Here is a 16,450-nt window from a genome sequence, read left to right on the forward strand (position 1 = left end):
AAGTATTTCATCATATTATTTGCTATTATTATCATGATATATTCTAACAGTGGTTTATTTACTGTGAAAAAATGTTAACAGCCATTTAGCGTCAATTTGTGGGACAATAAACAATTCATAACGCAGCTGCATTGTTTTGTGACTCGATTACATAAAAAAAAAAGTTTGTCTTTTGTTGTTTAGATTTTTTCATTGTACTTTTCTTAAAATATTAAAATCTTGCCTTGTTTTTGTGGACCCAATCTCCTTTAGCATCTCTTCTAATGACCCCCTAATTACTAGCATTTTCAGTAAAATAGTCTGTTATGTTAAATTTGTATTTTTATATAATATTGTATTCTAATATTCAATATAAAACGTTTTCATTTCAGAAATCAAAAGCATCACTCCTATTTGTGATACTTATGACCAATTAAAAACGTATTTCAAACTAATATTTGCAGGAATTTACTGATAAATGTATTAGACTTTTGCATTAAATATATCACTGCCATTAGTGATACTTCATCAACATTTGTTTCTTTTCTTTCATAATTTGTAATTAATATTTACATAAACATTTATATTTATTGATATTGAATACTTTAAATGTATTATTAATTCAAATCCCTGCCATTAGCGTTAAGACAGAGCCCTTTCCAAATTTCTTGGATATTATTTTTCACTAATTGTAGTTTTAGTAATATACTTATTTACTCATTTCAGATATTTTACTACTTTCACTTCTTACATATGATGGTCTTTCTAGGGGATGATGGTCTTTCTAGGGGAGGTTGCAACTTTTGAGCCCTTTAGAGTGAAAAAATAGCTTCACATTGAATATTTCTGAAGACATGTTTGGTCACATAGCACTGAATCATCTTTCATAGTAAACTATGCATGAAATGTACGTGTGAGGATTGACAGTCACGTGACCGTTTTTTTTTGTCGTTATTGTACAGTGATGGACCAGTGATAAGACGTGTGCTCGCACTTCATCACTAATTTCATCACATTTATGCTCTCAGGGCATTATAACTCTCTGGCTCCATCTGTCGGTACATCTAATAATACACACAGACATATTAGCTTTAAATGACTGCTTTATTTCTCAAAGCAATGTAATGTGAAAAAAACTAAGTAAGGTAAAAACATGGTCAATAAAGAAAATCAAATATGCTGTAATGGGTGTGTCTGCAGAATGAGAGTGAGACAACCAAGCAGTACAGATTCCTATGAAAGCAGACGTGTGCTACTGAAGAAATAAATACATGCATGTGTTCATCACTCATCACTCTGCAGCGCCTCCTTGTGGTAACAATAACAGAAACGTCCATGTCAGTCTTATCTGTCTGGTCTCATCATGCCCGGCCTGACTGGCATCATCATGGGCCGAGGATGACGCATCATGTGAGGCGGTCCTGGCATCATCTGCATGGGTCCTCCCATTGGCGGACGCATTCCTGCTGGAGGACACAACAAGGAGCAAAGATGAGGGCAATACCAGGAAGTGTTAAAATGCTGGTCTAAGTTAATGAAGCTTCTCTTGCAGAAGTACCATAATTTCCGGTGTACAGTGTTCTCTCGCTACGTCACGCTTCACCATTCGCAGACTCGCTGAATTTTTTTGTGTATTTTTTTTTTTTTACAGCGTATGAGCGTGCATTGTGTTTTGCGTCCTGATTGGCTAAGGAAGAACCCATGCATTGTGTCTGCGTCCTGGTTGCTTGACAATGGACTACCGTCCCTTAGCCAATCTCCTCCGTGCCTTCCTGTGCAGTATGAGAATGCGTTCGAAAAATTTTATCCCCGACAACACCCACAACGTTGACGAAACGTCTTACACCGTCAAAGGCACCTGCGGTCGCACCCAAAAGGCAGAGAAGGATGCTAACCATCGCACAAAAACTTGGATTTCTGGACGTGCTGAAGGAAGGTCGAAGTTGCGGCTATAGGCGCGATTACGGAATAAATGAATCTTCGGTTCGAGGAGGAGGAAAATAGCAGGAGCAACATGTTTTAACAAGGATACAAAAACGCTACAGTACAGCGGAACGGCGCCAGGATTAAGAGGCACTGTCAGAGGAGTGAAATACATGCGAGCCACTTAATTTCTTCTGTCCAACCTTGTAGGTTGATCATTAAAACCAAACAAAGGTTTTAACTTTTTTGAGAGTGTTTAAACAGGAGCAAAATGACAACTTGTTAACGCCCGTCTGAGAAAAGTGTATAAAGTGTATGGTGAGGGGTTTTACAGCCTTAAAACATATAATCATTGAAAAAAAAATTAAGTTGACTACTTCGCGGATTTCACTTATTGCAGGCTATTTTGGGAACCTGTCCCCCATGATAAACGAGGGAACACTGTATAATCCGCTACTACTAAAAAACACATTTTGCATTAGGGATCAGCTGCCGAGCCGCTATATTTTGAAGATTGGATACTATCAGCTTCCCGCCACGAGATGGGGCCAATCCGGTAGGTGAGGTAATGCGCCTCAGAGCTGGTTGCACCTCGACTCCCACCACCCCCAAGAAGAAGAAAACGCACCACCACCACAGTCATATATTCAAAATCACACCACAAAATGACCCATAACCATGTCAGATGATTCGTCCTACCCTAAAAATGTATCTTGCACGGCCATTTTTCCAATTTTATCTTTTATTGGATTAGGGATCTGACTCACAGAGGTTTGTTCCAAAAGCCAAACAATATTGTTGGTCATGCTGTGTAACAAAAAAGTAAATTCAGCAATACTTTGGTTGCATTATTTTAATACTTTGAAGAGCTATTTTCATAACCATATTCAATTCCACAAAATCATATTTGTAACAAAAGCATATTAGAAAAAAAAAGAAAAGTATTGGTACCGGATCGGATCGGCAAGACTATAAAAAAATCGTATCGGATCAGAAGCCAAAAAATGTGGATCGGGACATCCCTATTTCCGATGATGCTTAGAGTGCAGCTACAGGAAGCAGTAATGTGGACAAATGAAGCAGAAGCTAATATCACGTTTTTAAGACACATCTTAAGTAAATTTGATCAAGTGGAAAATTACTGTTACTTCTGTTTGGACTACTTGGACCGCCAACCGTCCATTATCAATGCGTTTCTAAAGGCTGGACTGCTGTGTGATGAAGAGCTTTAGCTCAAGCTAAATGGCTAATGGCTCAAAAGAGCGACAACGAAAGAGAGAGCGAGAGAAACTGAAAAGTGTATAACGAAGGAATTATGGCGCTGTTCCATTGTGATGCTGAAGAAGACGACTTGAGTGGTTTAGTTTAGTTTTCAATTTAGTGGATGCGGCTTACGTACCGGTGCGCTCTATGGCCCGGAAATTACAGTAAAATGGATCTTACCGGGACCGCCGGGCATCATTCCATGAGGCGGGGGTCCCATCATGGGCATCATAGGAGGGCCAGGCATGGGTGGGGTTGGCAGCATGCCTGGACGTGGAGGACCACCTGTGTTAAATACAAGACATACGGTACGTTTACACAAACATGTAAATCAAAGTACATAAATTGCCCGTGTATTGGGTTTTTTATTTGGGCCCACTCAGACAGTCTCGGTTGGTCCGGACTGTGTTCACACTCGACCAAACTGTACAAGCAGAGCAAATGAACTGCAGTCCGTTTAAAGTGTGAACGCACCCTAAAAGTAACATATGTCGCTACAGCCTGTTTATGAGCACGAAACATGTCTCCCTCACTCGTATGCTCGCCTTTGTGGCTTTTCATGGCATCATGAAGGAAAAACCTTCTTCCTCATGGACATGATACTCCCCCGCTGACCCGCCCCTTGCTAGATGAAGAAGCTGGAAACATATTCCTGTAATCTACTTATTTGTAGCACATCTTCGCCGTAACAACAGCCTTAGGGTAATTCAGGCCAACACTCAGTGTGCATGGGCTCAGTCCGGTTCTCTTTGAATGCCTGCATAAATGCGACAATAAATCACTTGCTTGCTGCACTTTAGTTACTAACACATAGGCCTGTCACGATAACAAAATTTGCTAGTTGATGATTGTGCTACAAATGATCGACAATCGATAATTTTGACCTTTAAGCCATGTTATCATTAAGATTATCATTCAAAGATCATTGTGTCACATTTGAGCCACTAGATGGAACTCAAGCGTAGTGTACCAGTGTGAGGCCCAGAAATCGACTTTAATGTTGACGCCCAAACGCCTCAGTAAGCGTTGACTGTCAGGAGGAAGGCTCTGATGCACATCCACAATGGAACTGTGGCATTCGGCTTAGAAACTATCGCTTTTGTCTTCATTCACATTCACGTCTGCTTGCTAACTGCTAGCACTCCGTGTACGTAGCCGCCTCCTCCACTACTGGGACAAAGAGGCTTATTAGATGCGAAGATGCTCACTCTCATCCTTATTCATTTCATATAGAGCCAATGCGCACAGACACATGCAAAGTGAACCCTCTTGTCATCCAGCCTGTGGACCACAGACAGACAAACAGATGTGGCAGACGTGCATATACTGTATGTACATGTCGACTTATTGAGGGCTCATAATTATCAACCAGCTGTTTTTTTTTTTAATCGTTCGATAAATCGATTTATCCATTGTCGTGACAGGCCTACTAACACAATATGTTGGATTTCCTCCAGCAGCACTAAACGTTGATTGTTACAGTACAGTCCTTCGAAACATCCTACCTGGAGGGGGTGCACCTGCGAATGGTGTGGGGGGTATTTTTCCTTGCTGAAAAGCAGCCGCTGTTGAGGAAAACGAAAAAGTCATCAGCAATCATTCATGTACCATGCGTTATAATTCCACACAAGCAATGGAAATCTCATTTTCACTCAACACACAGGAGTACAGCCTTGTTAAAAATCTGTCTTCGCTACACATCATGGAGTAGATAACGGCACAGACGCAAAAATACTACGCAACTATCTTAACAATACTTACTCGTTTTATCAATAAGGCTCTGGGCCTGCTCTTCCATCCATTTCTGGTAGTAATCTTTCACATTTTCTTTGTGTTTTCTGCCACTGCAGTGGGTTTTCCTCACCGAAGGCTAAAGAATCAAGAGCAGGGAAGAGAAAATAAGATAACAGTACACCTGTACATACGACGGACACTACAACAAGCGTAATGAGTCGGGGTAGTTTTATTTGTAGGTGAAAGCTTACCGAGTCGTGTGTAAGGTAGGTGTCACAGTAGTCACAGTAAAACCTTTGGAATGAACACAAAAAAAGAGAATAATGATGAATAACAGCACCACAACAAGTCTACAACTGCAAACATGTTTGAATTTGTGTATTACACCACATTTATGTTCCATTATTTATCTTAAAGTCAATGCTATTGACAATCCATGATGCAAAATTACCGGTTACCGGTTAAATGTCAGAAATAATAGCAACCGTAATAGCAAGTATTTAGTTTAATCATATCTCTGAATGTTTACTGACAATGGGACACGGCTAATACCAGAAAAAGCGACGAATTCCTAACAGTTTTGTAAATTATGTAATATTTCTAATAAATGTATATACAGTGCTAATAAATTTGTATTTACTGACATTATATCACAAGCTTAGAATAGTACAAAATGAAAAATGTATTCTAGTGAATTCCCTTCGCAAAGAGGTTGGCTCCAGCAAATAGACAGAGCCGGAACAAAGGTAGCGAAGCTTCAATACATGGGTCGATTAGGTTAATTGTTTTTTAAAATCAGAATCAGTTAGAAATAATTGTTAACATTTTTTTCAATTATCTTAAAGTTAGGAGACACAAATTATATCGCTACGAACAAAGAAAACATCCACACTCACTTAGGCATGTTTCGGAATGAGAGTCGCTCAATGGTCGACTCGAGTGTTCCCAATAAATGTTCCCACCAGAAATGTGTCCTGGGCACAAATAGTTCCGGGTGGAAGCTGAGCAACATCGTTTTTAGGGTCCGCTTAACTGCTTACGTTTTAAATATTAAAAAACAGTTTATCATGCATACTAAATTGCGAGATTAAAACAGGAATTGTTTAATTTCCTTTGACATGTCAGAAAGAGGGCATCTCTGTGTGGAGTTTGCGTGTTCTCTCTCCCTGTGCGTGCGTGGGTTTTTTCCGGGTACTCCGGTTTCCTCCCACATTCCAAAAACATAAAAAAACATGTTAGGTTAATTGGCGACTCTAAATTGTCCATAGGTATGAATGTGAGTGTGAATGGTTGTTTGTCTATATGTGCCCTGCGATTGGCTGGCGACCAGTCCAAGGTGTACCCCGCCTCTCGCCCGATGTCAGCTGGGATAGGGCTTTGGAATCATCTTATTGAACTTTTTTAAACATTCATTCTTTGGGATTGTGTGTTTGATTATAGATAGAATTTTGTAATACAGTATAAATATTTGAGAAACATCGCCCTAGTCAAATGGCATGCTCACACTAGGCCAGATGTATCGTTCTTGGGTCTACTTTACACCGAAAGTCTGGAATGTTTGGCCAGTGTAAGTGTGTGCTAAAGTTCAGTACACTTTCCCTCCTGATTGGAAGAGGTACTTGTCATGATTGCATGCACACATGCAAAGTAGCCTCGTTGGTTCTTAATGATAACTGACACATTTCATAATACAAATAAAAATACAAAAAGCCCAAATAATCCAAAAGTCAACTACACAGCATACTCGTTCACTCGTGACTTCATTCATTTTGCATAGTAAAAATGTGTCATTTAATTAATGCGATTGTTCTTCTCACAAGTAATTAATGACAGCTGCCACCTTGCACAATATAAATAACAAACAACTCAAAATAAGATCCACAAGGGAAGGAAGGTGGACCTGAAGTCCAGCATGGTACGAATGACCTAGTGTGACTATACAATAGCTGACAGTGGCAAACACACAGCAACGTCCAAACACTCCAAACTCACAAACACCTTAAAACAAGAAAAAAAGGAAAAATGCTGCAAATTAAAGATACTGCAAGAAAGCTGCAGGATCAGAAACAAATGCAAAAGGAAAATGATGCAAATTGTAAAAGAACACATACAAACCCCAGAAATAATTGCATGAGAGAAATGCTGCAAGTTCATGGCACAAAACAAAAGTTAGCCAGGCTACCAGGGACATCAGACCTGAGGGATGGTCCTTTTTTAAAGACATGAGCAGGATACCCGGAAGAAAGTTGGATTGAAAAGGTTTTTTGTTTTGTTTTTGTTAAACACTTGGCCCTGATATTTTACAGCTGATACAGCAACCAATTTTCATGATTACATTCTAAATGCAGTGGAATAAACAAAGTCTGTTAGGGTTTAGCTGTGAACACAGGTCCAAAATTATGGACATTAGAACTGGTAGCTGGAGATAGGCCTGTGATCTCTTTCCTGTATTTAATTATTATAAATGAGACACTTACACTTTTTAGGTGTACATAATCATATATAAATGAGCTTTTAGAAGGTCTCAATTTTTGAATGTTTCAAAATGAATTCATAAACCATGCTTCGCTGCAAAATGAGGAAGTTGGATTGGAGCGATGAGCCAATAGGAGGAGGGCTGCAAATAGCAACAGATGACGTCATCGTCAACGCCGTGATTGGCGCAGGTGACGCGCGGTGCTGTCGTAACGTCAAACTTCGTCCCCCTTGTCGAGCCATGCGCATTGACGCTTGTTGTCGTGCTTGTGGAGCTGCTTGTCATGGCTAGACCAGGCCTAAGACCCCACTGAGACACAAGAGAGAGAGGACTCCCCCTGTCCTCCTCCTACCCACATGGAGGGCACTGACATGGACGTAGACGCGGAGCTCATGCAGAAGTTTAGCTGCATGGGCACCACGGACAAGGACGTCCTCATCACGGAGTTTCAGAGACTGCTGGGCTTTCAGCTCAACCCCGCCGGCTGCGCCTTCTTCCTGGACATGACCAACTGGTGAGTCCGGGGATGAGGAGCGAGGAGGAGGGCCCTGCTGGTGGTGCCACTGGACATCGACTCGACGGCTAACTAACTAGCTAGCACAATTAGCTTGTTAGCATACATGTTTCAAATAAAATGGAGCCAAACACATTGTGTTAACAACTTCGTAGCGGTTTATTTAACAGGTCAGACACTGAACAAGACCACTGGCGATCATTTGTGACATAGTAAGTACTTGCGATATAAATAAAAGTGACACTTTTAAAGGTAAACACAAGCAAGCTAGCCGATGAGAGGGTTAATTAAAGTCCAGGGAGGCTTCCGGTTTAGCTAGCCCGCTCAATGTTACGTCAGCTACGCTACGCTCGGTTGGTGACGTCATCGGTCTTGACGCGTTGGCGGATTTCAATGCCAGTGAATGATTTTTAGTCTTAATTTTTATTATTTTATATATTATATTATGTTATATTATTATATATATATGATTATACACATATAATATAAAAGTAAAACATTTTATAATTTGATATTAGATAATCAAAATCTTGAGGCCAGTTCAAAAATGGTAAGAATATGCATTTTGCACTGTTGCTCTTAAGGAGCTTAAAAATGCACCAAAAAAAACCCAGCAGGAATTTTTTTTGAAAACTGCATTTAAGCTCAAGCATGCTTTTGTAAGATGGTTAAAAGTTTAAGACCACAGCCTTTTAAAGCCAAAATCTGCACAGAAATGTGAATTCCATGTCACTGTGTGTCAGCTATTCACACCTTCTGATGGCAAAGAGTGTTAAGACTTTCTGAACGTGGTAGGATTGTTGAACTGCACAAGGAAGGCCACTGGTTAGTTTGACACGGTATTTTTTAATTTCTTAAGATCGTGAGGGTTATAGGACAAAAAAAAGTCAAGGAGTTGACCCAAAAATATTTCACCTGTGCTGAGCTGGAAGATCCGATCGGCTGTCCCGTCAAGAGGCCATTACTGGTGCTGATTGCAGCCCAATAGACATAACAGAAAACTGAGGTTTTTGGTTTGTGTCATAAGAAATGTGCAACATTATCTCATGTTTTTAAAACTTAATTAACAATACAACATGAAGTTATTGACTTACGGGCGTTGGTTTGATTTTGTGCAGCGGTTGTGTGTCCTTTGTGTGCAGGGAGAAGTTTGTTTTTTGTCACTTTGGATAAAGGAACCATGCAAAACTTTCCCCAATGAATTGTAGATACAGAAAGTAACCACACCCCAGGTTTTGTGGCCATGTCCTAATATATAACACTGCTATCCTAAAATCACTGCTCACACTAACACCATTCCCCCACTGTGCTGCACCAGGAACCTACAGGCTGCTATCGGTGCATATTACGACTTTGAGAGTCCCAGTATCAACACGCCCTCTATGTCCTTTGTTGAAGACGTGACGATTGGCGAAGGCGAGTCAGTCCCTCCAGACACACCCTTCACAAAGACCTGGAGGATACAGAACTCGGGTTTGGCTCACGTCTTTGCACGTAGGGCGTGCCTCTTTTTTTTACATACTCACTGCAGGTTTCATAGTTTTTTCTGTTTGCGGCATAGGGGCAGAGTCATGGCCGCCCGGTGTGTGCCTGAAGTACATTGGCGGGGATCAGTTTGGCCATGTGAACACGGTCATGGTGAAGTCTTTGGAGCCCCAGGAGATTGCAGATGTGAGTGTGCAGATGAGAAGTCCTACCTCTCCGGGCATGTACCAAGGCCAGTGGCGGATGTGCACAGCCACAGGATTGTTCTATGGAGGTAGGAGAGAACCAAAGACCTAGATGAGGAATTTATATACTATTTTTTTTTTTTTTTTTATTTCCTTGACTCATCAGAAAAATTAGGACAAAGTATTAATTGTTCACATTATTATGATGTGGAGAAATATGAGTTGCGACATTTTTTCTATAGACATGTACAGTTTGAGCGCAAGACAAGCTGGTGTACGTATGTGCGCTCATGGTACGTCCGGTCGGGTTTTAGGCACTGGACTCCTGGCTGGAGCTTGCGGGCTGCGTGCCTGGAGAGCGGCAAGGCAAGGTGGTCAAAATGCGTGCCTGTTGGAAATTCTCCGGGAGGGGAGGGCCATAATGTAGTAATACATTTTTTTGTCTAATATTCTCGCGATCGATCAGCAAAGTCCCAAAGATCGACTTCTAGCTCGTGATCGACGGGTTGGTGACCCCTGCAATATACAATACTAATACAGTTATTGCTGCGCAGATTAAACTAACAATATAAATACCCATAATATTTAATGTTATGTCTGAGTCCGTGTAAAAAGGTACCTGGGCCCAGATCAATTTCTGGTTTTAATAGACATTTTGCATGGGATTGAAGTAACGCTTCAATTAATGTCTCTATTCAATCATGTCTCCTGAAGTCACAGGTGCGTGGTCTACAAAAGAAAATAACCAAGTCTCAAGTGTTAGGTCAGAAAATATCTGCATAACCGCTGTGACTGTAGACAACCACCTGATGTTGTTTTTATTAACGCCACAAGATAGCAGTAGCTGCATTTGAAGTTTGAGTCGTCAGTACCCAGCAGCTTTATCTACCTCTGCGTGCACTTTATTTGTGGTTTGCGCTACTCAGCTGTTGGTGTGAAACTCATGCGTTACATTTGTTGTACTGTTGAACTTCTCAGCGGTATTAATACTGGTTGAACAGTTTGGTCCTTACCACTATTCCAACATTGGTTCTGTCACTGTTGTGTTGTGCAATACTTAGTAAATGACCATGGGGTCAAAGAGGGCTGTTTTCCTTTCCACTATGGTGCACATTTAACATTTAAAAGCCAGTGAAGTGTTTTGACATTTTGATCCCTCTTGTCCCCACGTCGTCATGACAGACGTGATCTGGGTGATTCTCAGCGTGGAAGTCGGCGGCCTCCTCGGCGTCACCCAGCAGCTGTCGTCCTTTGAGACGGAGTTCAACACGCAGCCGCAGCGTGACGTGCAGGAGGACTTTAACCCCTTCGCCTCACCGCAGAAGAACAAGCGGGAACTGGCGGACTGCAGCATCGGTGACGCCGGCGGCGCATGGGAGCACACGCAGGAGTCAGCCCCACGGGACGAAAACAGACCGTCTCACAACGCCGTCAACAGGGCGTCAAACGGCCTCCAAGCTAATGTGTCAGCAGTGACTCGTGACCAGGTACGCTAGTTCCACTTGTATTTTTATGGCCTCAACACAGATTTTTAAACATGCTTGTCTTCTCCAGGGTGTTCATGGACCCTTTCCTTTTGGACAGAGCTAGAGACACAAACAGACCTCACAGCTGGGAGTCCTTAAAGGGGGGCGGGGATAAACTGTTTTTCTAATGACTCTGAACAAGCCCCTCCTCCTAGCCCTGCACCCTCTTTCACCGACACAAAGACATCAGCCAGACGATGCATGTGTGAACGCTTCTTTCAGATTGATTACATTTTTTATTTCCATCACCAACCACTCCCGAATGGACGGGATATTTGCGAGGGTGCGGGATGTCTCCACAGGGTTCCTGCACAGGTCGGGTTGCTCATCCTTTGGCCATCTTTTATAGATGTTGGCCTTAAAAGTCAAAATACACGTCACAGCAGCGCAAACCAGAGTGTTAATCAACTTAGAACTATTGGAGTTTTTGAAGGCCCCTTCTTTCGGCCTTTCAGACCCAATTATCATTTAAATAATCCTTAAAGGTCAAATGAAATGAAAATAGGTCAAAATCCAGCATCAGTTAAGGCATCAATCTTGCGACTTTTATGTCTACAAATTCCTGTGTAGGAACTCCCAAAGATGATGCTAAAACATGAGGGCATCCAGCCGCAAGGGAGCCCTCTCATGGAACAATACTGTATGTGTGTGTTTTTTAAGGCAGGCTTTCAAAGTGTGCAAAAGTGCAAAAACACTATGAGTAATTGAAGTGTGAGAAAAGGTTTTAAAAAGCCATGAAAAGTCTATTTTGCCTGGTGAGTGATTGTGTTTTTCCACGTCTTCGTTTGTGTGTGTGTGTTGCATTTAAAAGTTACAATGCAAGGGGCGTGGGTGTGTGTGCTAACTGCCCAACTCATTCATAATCCACGTTATTTATTTGTACTCTGCAGGCGCTGCAATGCCACTCTTGGCCAGCAGGTGGTGCTAGAAATCTATTTTAAATCCTTTGTGCGTGTGTTCTACAGATTTAAATTGAAAGGTGATTCTGCTTGGAGGGAAAAGTCAGCACTGATCTTTTACTGCTGTTTGCACACACACTTCTCATGACTTCTGATAGTGAAAGTAGATTTGATTTGATTTTGGGCTTGTTGTGAAATGTGATGCATTCTTTCTGTCTTTCACAGCTTTAAAGATTTTAAAACCTGCTCGCTGCACCAAATTGTCCTCATGATAGTGAGTTTTACATCGTCATTATCACCACGTCAGACAGCGACTTTGAACGTGTATTTTTGAATGGAGAATAAAATGGGTAAAGTTGTTTGAAAAGTGTTGCCTTTTCTACACATGACGTCTAGTATTAATAGCTAGTCTACCTACAGTTCTGTCAAATTAATGTGAATGACATTCAATGAAAGCTGAAGGTGTGCCTGCCTGATAGACAGCTACACCTCCGTGCACGAGTGCAACAGCGCAAATATTGACCTTTCTTTTTTTTTTTAATACAAAAGGTCCAGTGACGCACCTCTATCACATCTACCATCTTTCATTGGTGCTTTTGAGTCAACATGCTTGTTTTCTTTGATAACTGCTGTCAAGTCAGAAAAGACGAGCAGTTTGAAAACAAAATATATTCAAAATTGAAAAAATTGTGACATGGGGAAAAAAAAGACAAAACAGAAAAGTGACATTTTCTGCCATTTCTGTGTCATGTGGAGGAGGTTTCAGCCACCTCCCGAACTGGGGTTTCAACCTACACAAAACAGCTAAAAGCTAAAACAGCTCAAAGCCTCACACCGACTCTAAACCCAAGCCCAACCTTAATACCGCCCCAAACCGAAACATCAACCTCAAACCACACCCTATCCCTGACCAAAACCCTAACCCTGACCCCCAGATTTTAAACATCCATCCATCCATCCATCCATTCATTTTCTATTCCGCTTATCCTCACTAGGATCGCGGGTAGGCTGGAGCCTATCGCAGTTGACTTGGGGTGAGAGGCGCTGTACACCCTGGAGTGGTCGCCAGCCAATCGCAGGGCACATATAGACAAACAGCAACGATGTTATGCGGATCAAACTACATAACTGGCGCATTGACACTTCGCCAAAACACACTGGCTAGCTACTAGCCGGCTAGTGACTAGCTTCACCACACACTCGCCCGCAGCGCGTCTGGAGACACATGCTGCAGGCTGGGGACCACGTGTCATTTCTGATCTAATCTGAAGAAATTCAAACAAACTCATTTCACACTGGTGTCCGAAGCACACACAATCACACGCACTGGCCACTTCATTAGGTACACCTGCACAATTTAATGATCCTCAAATACAGCTTTTGTGCTGGTTCTCATTTGATTGTATACTTACTATTGTGTTTGTGAATGTATTCTATATAAATGATTACGGGTCTGAATTTTTCTTTTTATGATCAGGATGTACAGCAATTCTGGAGTTTTTAAAACATATTTTGGTGAGATGAGATGGGAAACTATACTAATATACATTTACAAGTAAAATACACCAGTGAAAAGGACAACTTTTATCATAAACATTGTTAAATGAACACCCCAATGACAGTGTCAATCAAAACTGGGTATGGGTACCTTCGTAAAGTCACATGACGGGAAGAAGCCGTGTGTCTTCATGCACCATCTGCTTGTTGCAGGAAAGTATTAATATTACGATTGTGGGTTTTATTTGCCAGGAGGGAGGGAACGCCTGCAGGCGTTGTAAACGACAAATGTCAGCCAAGAATCCGTCGATAAACTGCACTAGAGCGACCTTTAGGGAAGTTTTTACCACATTAAAACGCTGCCATGATACATTAGATGGCTTGTTTAAACTGTTCATTTCACAAACCAATGTGGTGAATAGGTGATAAAAACTGCTTGGAAAAGTACTTTCAGAAATATATTTAATAAAAAAAAAACAACAACAAAGCTACAGTTATTGATCAAATTATACATTTAATCATAAATCACAAAATCATGGATTCTCTACTTATTTTATTAAAAATGTTTGTATGGACAGACCTGATCAAAATCTTAAGACCAGTTGAAAAATTGCTAGAATTTGCATTTTGCACATTTGGATCTTAATGAGGTTTTAAGTAGAGCTACAATATGCAAAAGCAAGAAGGGGGAGTGAGACAAAAAACATTTGGAACTTGTAATTGAAAATAAACTGAAATAGGTTGTTTATCACCTGATCAAAAGTTTAAGACCACAGGCTATAAAAACGAAGATCTGCTCAAAATGTTCATTTTCTGTCAGGCATTCACACTGTCATGCCCTCCTGATGGCTAAAGCTAAGAAGTTTTCTCTTTTTGAACGTGGCCAGATTGTCGAGCTGCATAAGCAAGGCCTCTCGCAGCGTGCCATTGCTGCTGAGGTTGGGAGCAGTAAGACAGTCATTCTACATTTTTTGAAAGGTCCTGAGCATTATGGAACAAAAAAGTCGAGTGGTAGACCCAAAAAAATCACACCTGCGCTGAGCCCGAGGATCCAATTGGCTGTCCATCAAGACACAGGGAGGTCTTCCACCCAAATTAAGGCCCTTACTGGTGCTGACTGCAGCGCAATAACCATCAGACGGCATCTGAAGGAAAAGGGTTTAAAAAACAAAAAAGGAATTGAAAGACCTCATCTCCTTCAACACCACAAAACTCCCAGTTTAGATTTTGCCAGGGAGCATCAAACATGGGATAATGACAAGGACATCCCACCTGAGATGTTTTCTACCCGGCACAGTGGAGGGGGGTCCATCATGATCTGGGGTGCTTTTTCATTCAGTGGAACACTGGAGCTTCAGGTGGTGCAGGGTCGTCAAACGGCGGATGCTTACGTGCAGATGTTGCAGCGGGCATCCCTCATGACTGAGGGCCCTCGTCTGTGTGGTAACAGCTGGGTTTTAAACAGAACAACGCTGCAGTTCACAATGCTCGCTTGACCAAGGACTTCTTCAGGGAGAATAACATCACTCTTTTGGACCATCCTGCATGTTTCCCTGATTTAAATCCCAAAGAGAACATTTTGGGATGGATGGCAAGGGAAGTTTATAAAAATGGCCATCAGTTCCAGACAGTTGATGCCCTTGGTGAAGCCATCTTCACCACTTGGAGCAATGTTCCCACTCGCCTCCTGGAAACACTCACATCAAGCATTCCCAAAAACATTTTTGAAGTGATTAACAAGAACGGTGGAGCTACTCATTACTGAGTCCTACTGGGAACATTTTTTGTTCTGTTTTGGAGAGTTTTTTGAGCGATGGTCTTAAACTTTTGATCAGCTGATGAACAGCCTATTTCAGTTTAATTTTTGTTTTCAATCAATTACTTTTTCAAAGTGTTTTTTGTCTCACTCCCCCTTCTTGCTTTTGCATATTGTAGCTCTACTTAAAACCTCATTAAGATCCAAATGTGCAAAATACAAATTTTAGCAATAAAAATGTTTATTAAAATGTTTTATATTATTTATGTAGTTCAGCAAGTTTTGTTATTTTTATACTCTTCTATTTTTACCAGCACAGATTTCACAAAAAGCTTCTAAAATATCCTTTTAAAGAGTGCAGTTGCACTCAGTTGTGAACGCTACACGGACCAAAGACCAACGTTAAAATTACAGCACAGAGACATTTGTTGGAACTTGTCTTTTCCAGATCATTTTCAGATCAATACCGCCTTATATTTGTGTCAATACGATGATGTTGTAATTTGTGTCCAAGATCCAAACATTCAGCATCCTGTTCTGAAATTCAATCGCTTTCTTTCATCAATCTTTCGGAAGGACGCGCTAAGCGACCCACGTGTGAAAATAACCATTTCCTGCCCTGCAACAATAGCTCGTCAAGCTGTAGTTTAGAGCCGAGGATTCTTGTTGACTTTGCTGAGACGACCCTGGCGGGTGGGGTCACTGGCACCTGTTGACATAGGGGGACACCTGCACGCTCATGACTCACATGCACGCCATTAACATCCCGTCTGTTAGCTTCTATTAGCTCAGCAGCGCTGAAGCGTGACAATGTTGTTTCAGATCCAAAGGAAAGTTCACACGGCACTTGAAGAAACTGCCATGCAAATTTCATTTTCATTTTTATATATACGGCGTATATACAGCATATAGGAGGACAGCTACTCTGTGTGTGTGATTTAATACAGTGGAAACGTCAAAGTCCGGTGTTTTGTGTTTGTGGTGCTGGTCGACCTCTAAGTTGTCGGAACTAAAAAACAAAGAAAATGTCACAGAAAATAAGCAACATCTTAGAAGCTAAGAAGCCTGTTCTATTCGCATGTGAAGAAATATGGAAATAAAGGGAAATGTAAATGTTTTTTGTTTGAAATATGGTATGTATTTAGACATTTTCTTTTGAATATTGAGTGATGAACAACTTCTTTTTCTTTTGGAACCTCTTATGCAGAAACAA

At 41.3% G+C, this 16,450-nt stretch overlaps 2 protein-coding genes across 4 annotated transcripts; one reads left to right on the forward strand and one right to left on the reverse strand.

Moving 5' to 3' along the window:
* Positions 1–1,053: 1,053 nt before the first annotated feature.
* On the reverse strand, positions 1,054–5,863 carry snrpc (small nuclear ribonucleoprotein polypeptide C). Of its 2 annotated transcripts, none has more exons than XM_054784860.1 (6): positions 5,796–5,863; positions 5,151–5,193; positions 4,927–5,035; positions 4,671–4,730; positions 3,346–3,450; positions 1,054–1,442 (listed from the first exon to the last, which is right to left on the reverse strand). In XM_054784860.1, exons 1-6 carry the CDS (start codon positions 5,801–5,803, stop codon positions 1,324–1,326), a joined length of 444 nt encoding a protein of 147 aa, XP_054640835.1. In that variant the 5' UTR covers positions 5,804–5,863; the 3' UTR covers positions 1,054–1,323. The 2 variants fall into 2 exon arrangements, with proteins under 2 accessions (XP_054640835.1, XP_054640834.1); XM_054784859.1 differs by having other exon boundaries at positions 1,054–1,445.
* Positions 5,864–7,585: 1,722 nt separating this feature from the next.
* On the forward strand, positions 7,586–12,581 carry ilrun (inflammation and lipid regulator with UBA-like and NBR1-like domains). 2 transcript variants are annotated; one of them, XM_054784568.1, is made up of 5 exons: positions 7,586–7,889; positions 9,208–9,305; positions 9,451–9,648; positions 10,742–11,046; positions 11,114–12,581. In XM_054784568.1, exons 1-5 carry the CDS (start codon positions 7,732–7,734, stop codon positions 11,147–11,149), a joined length of 795 nt encoding a protein of 264 aa, XP_054640543.1. In that variant the 5' UTR covers positions 7,586–7,731; the 3' UTR covers positions 11,150–12,581. The 2 variants fall into 2 exon arrangements, with proteins under 2 accessions (XP_054640543.1, XP_054640541.1); XM_054784566.1 differs by having other exon boundaries at positions 9,208–9,362; positions 11,114–12,573.
* The last annotated feature ends 3,869 nt before the right edge of the window (positions 12,582–16,450 follow it).

Source organism: Dunckerocampus dactyliophorus, chromosome 8 (assembly GCF_027744805.1).
Source record: "Dunckerocampus dactyliophorus isolate RoL2022-P2 chromosome 8, RoL_Ddac_1.1, whole genome shotgun sequence".
NCBI lineage: Eukaryota > Metazoa > Chordata > Actinopteri > Syngnathiformes > Syngnathidae > Dunckerocampus > Dunckerocampus dactyliophorus.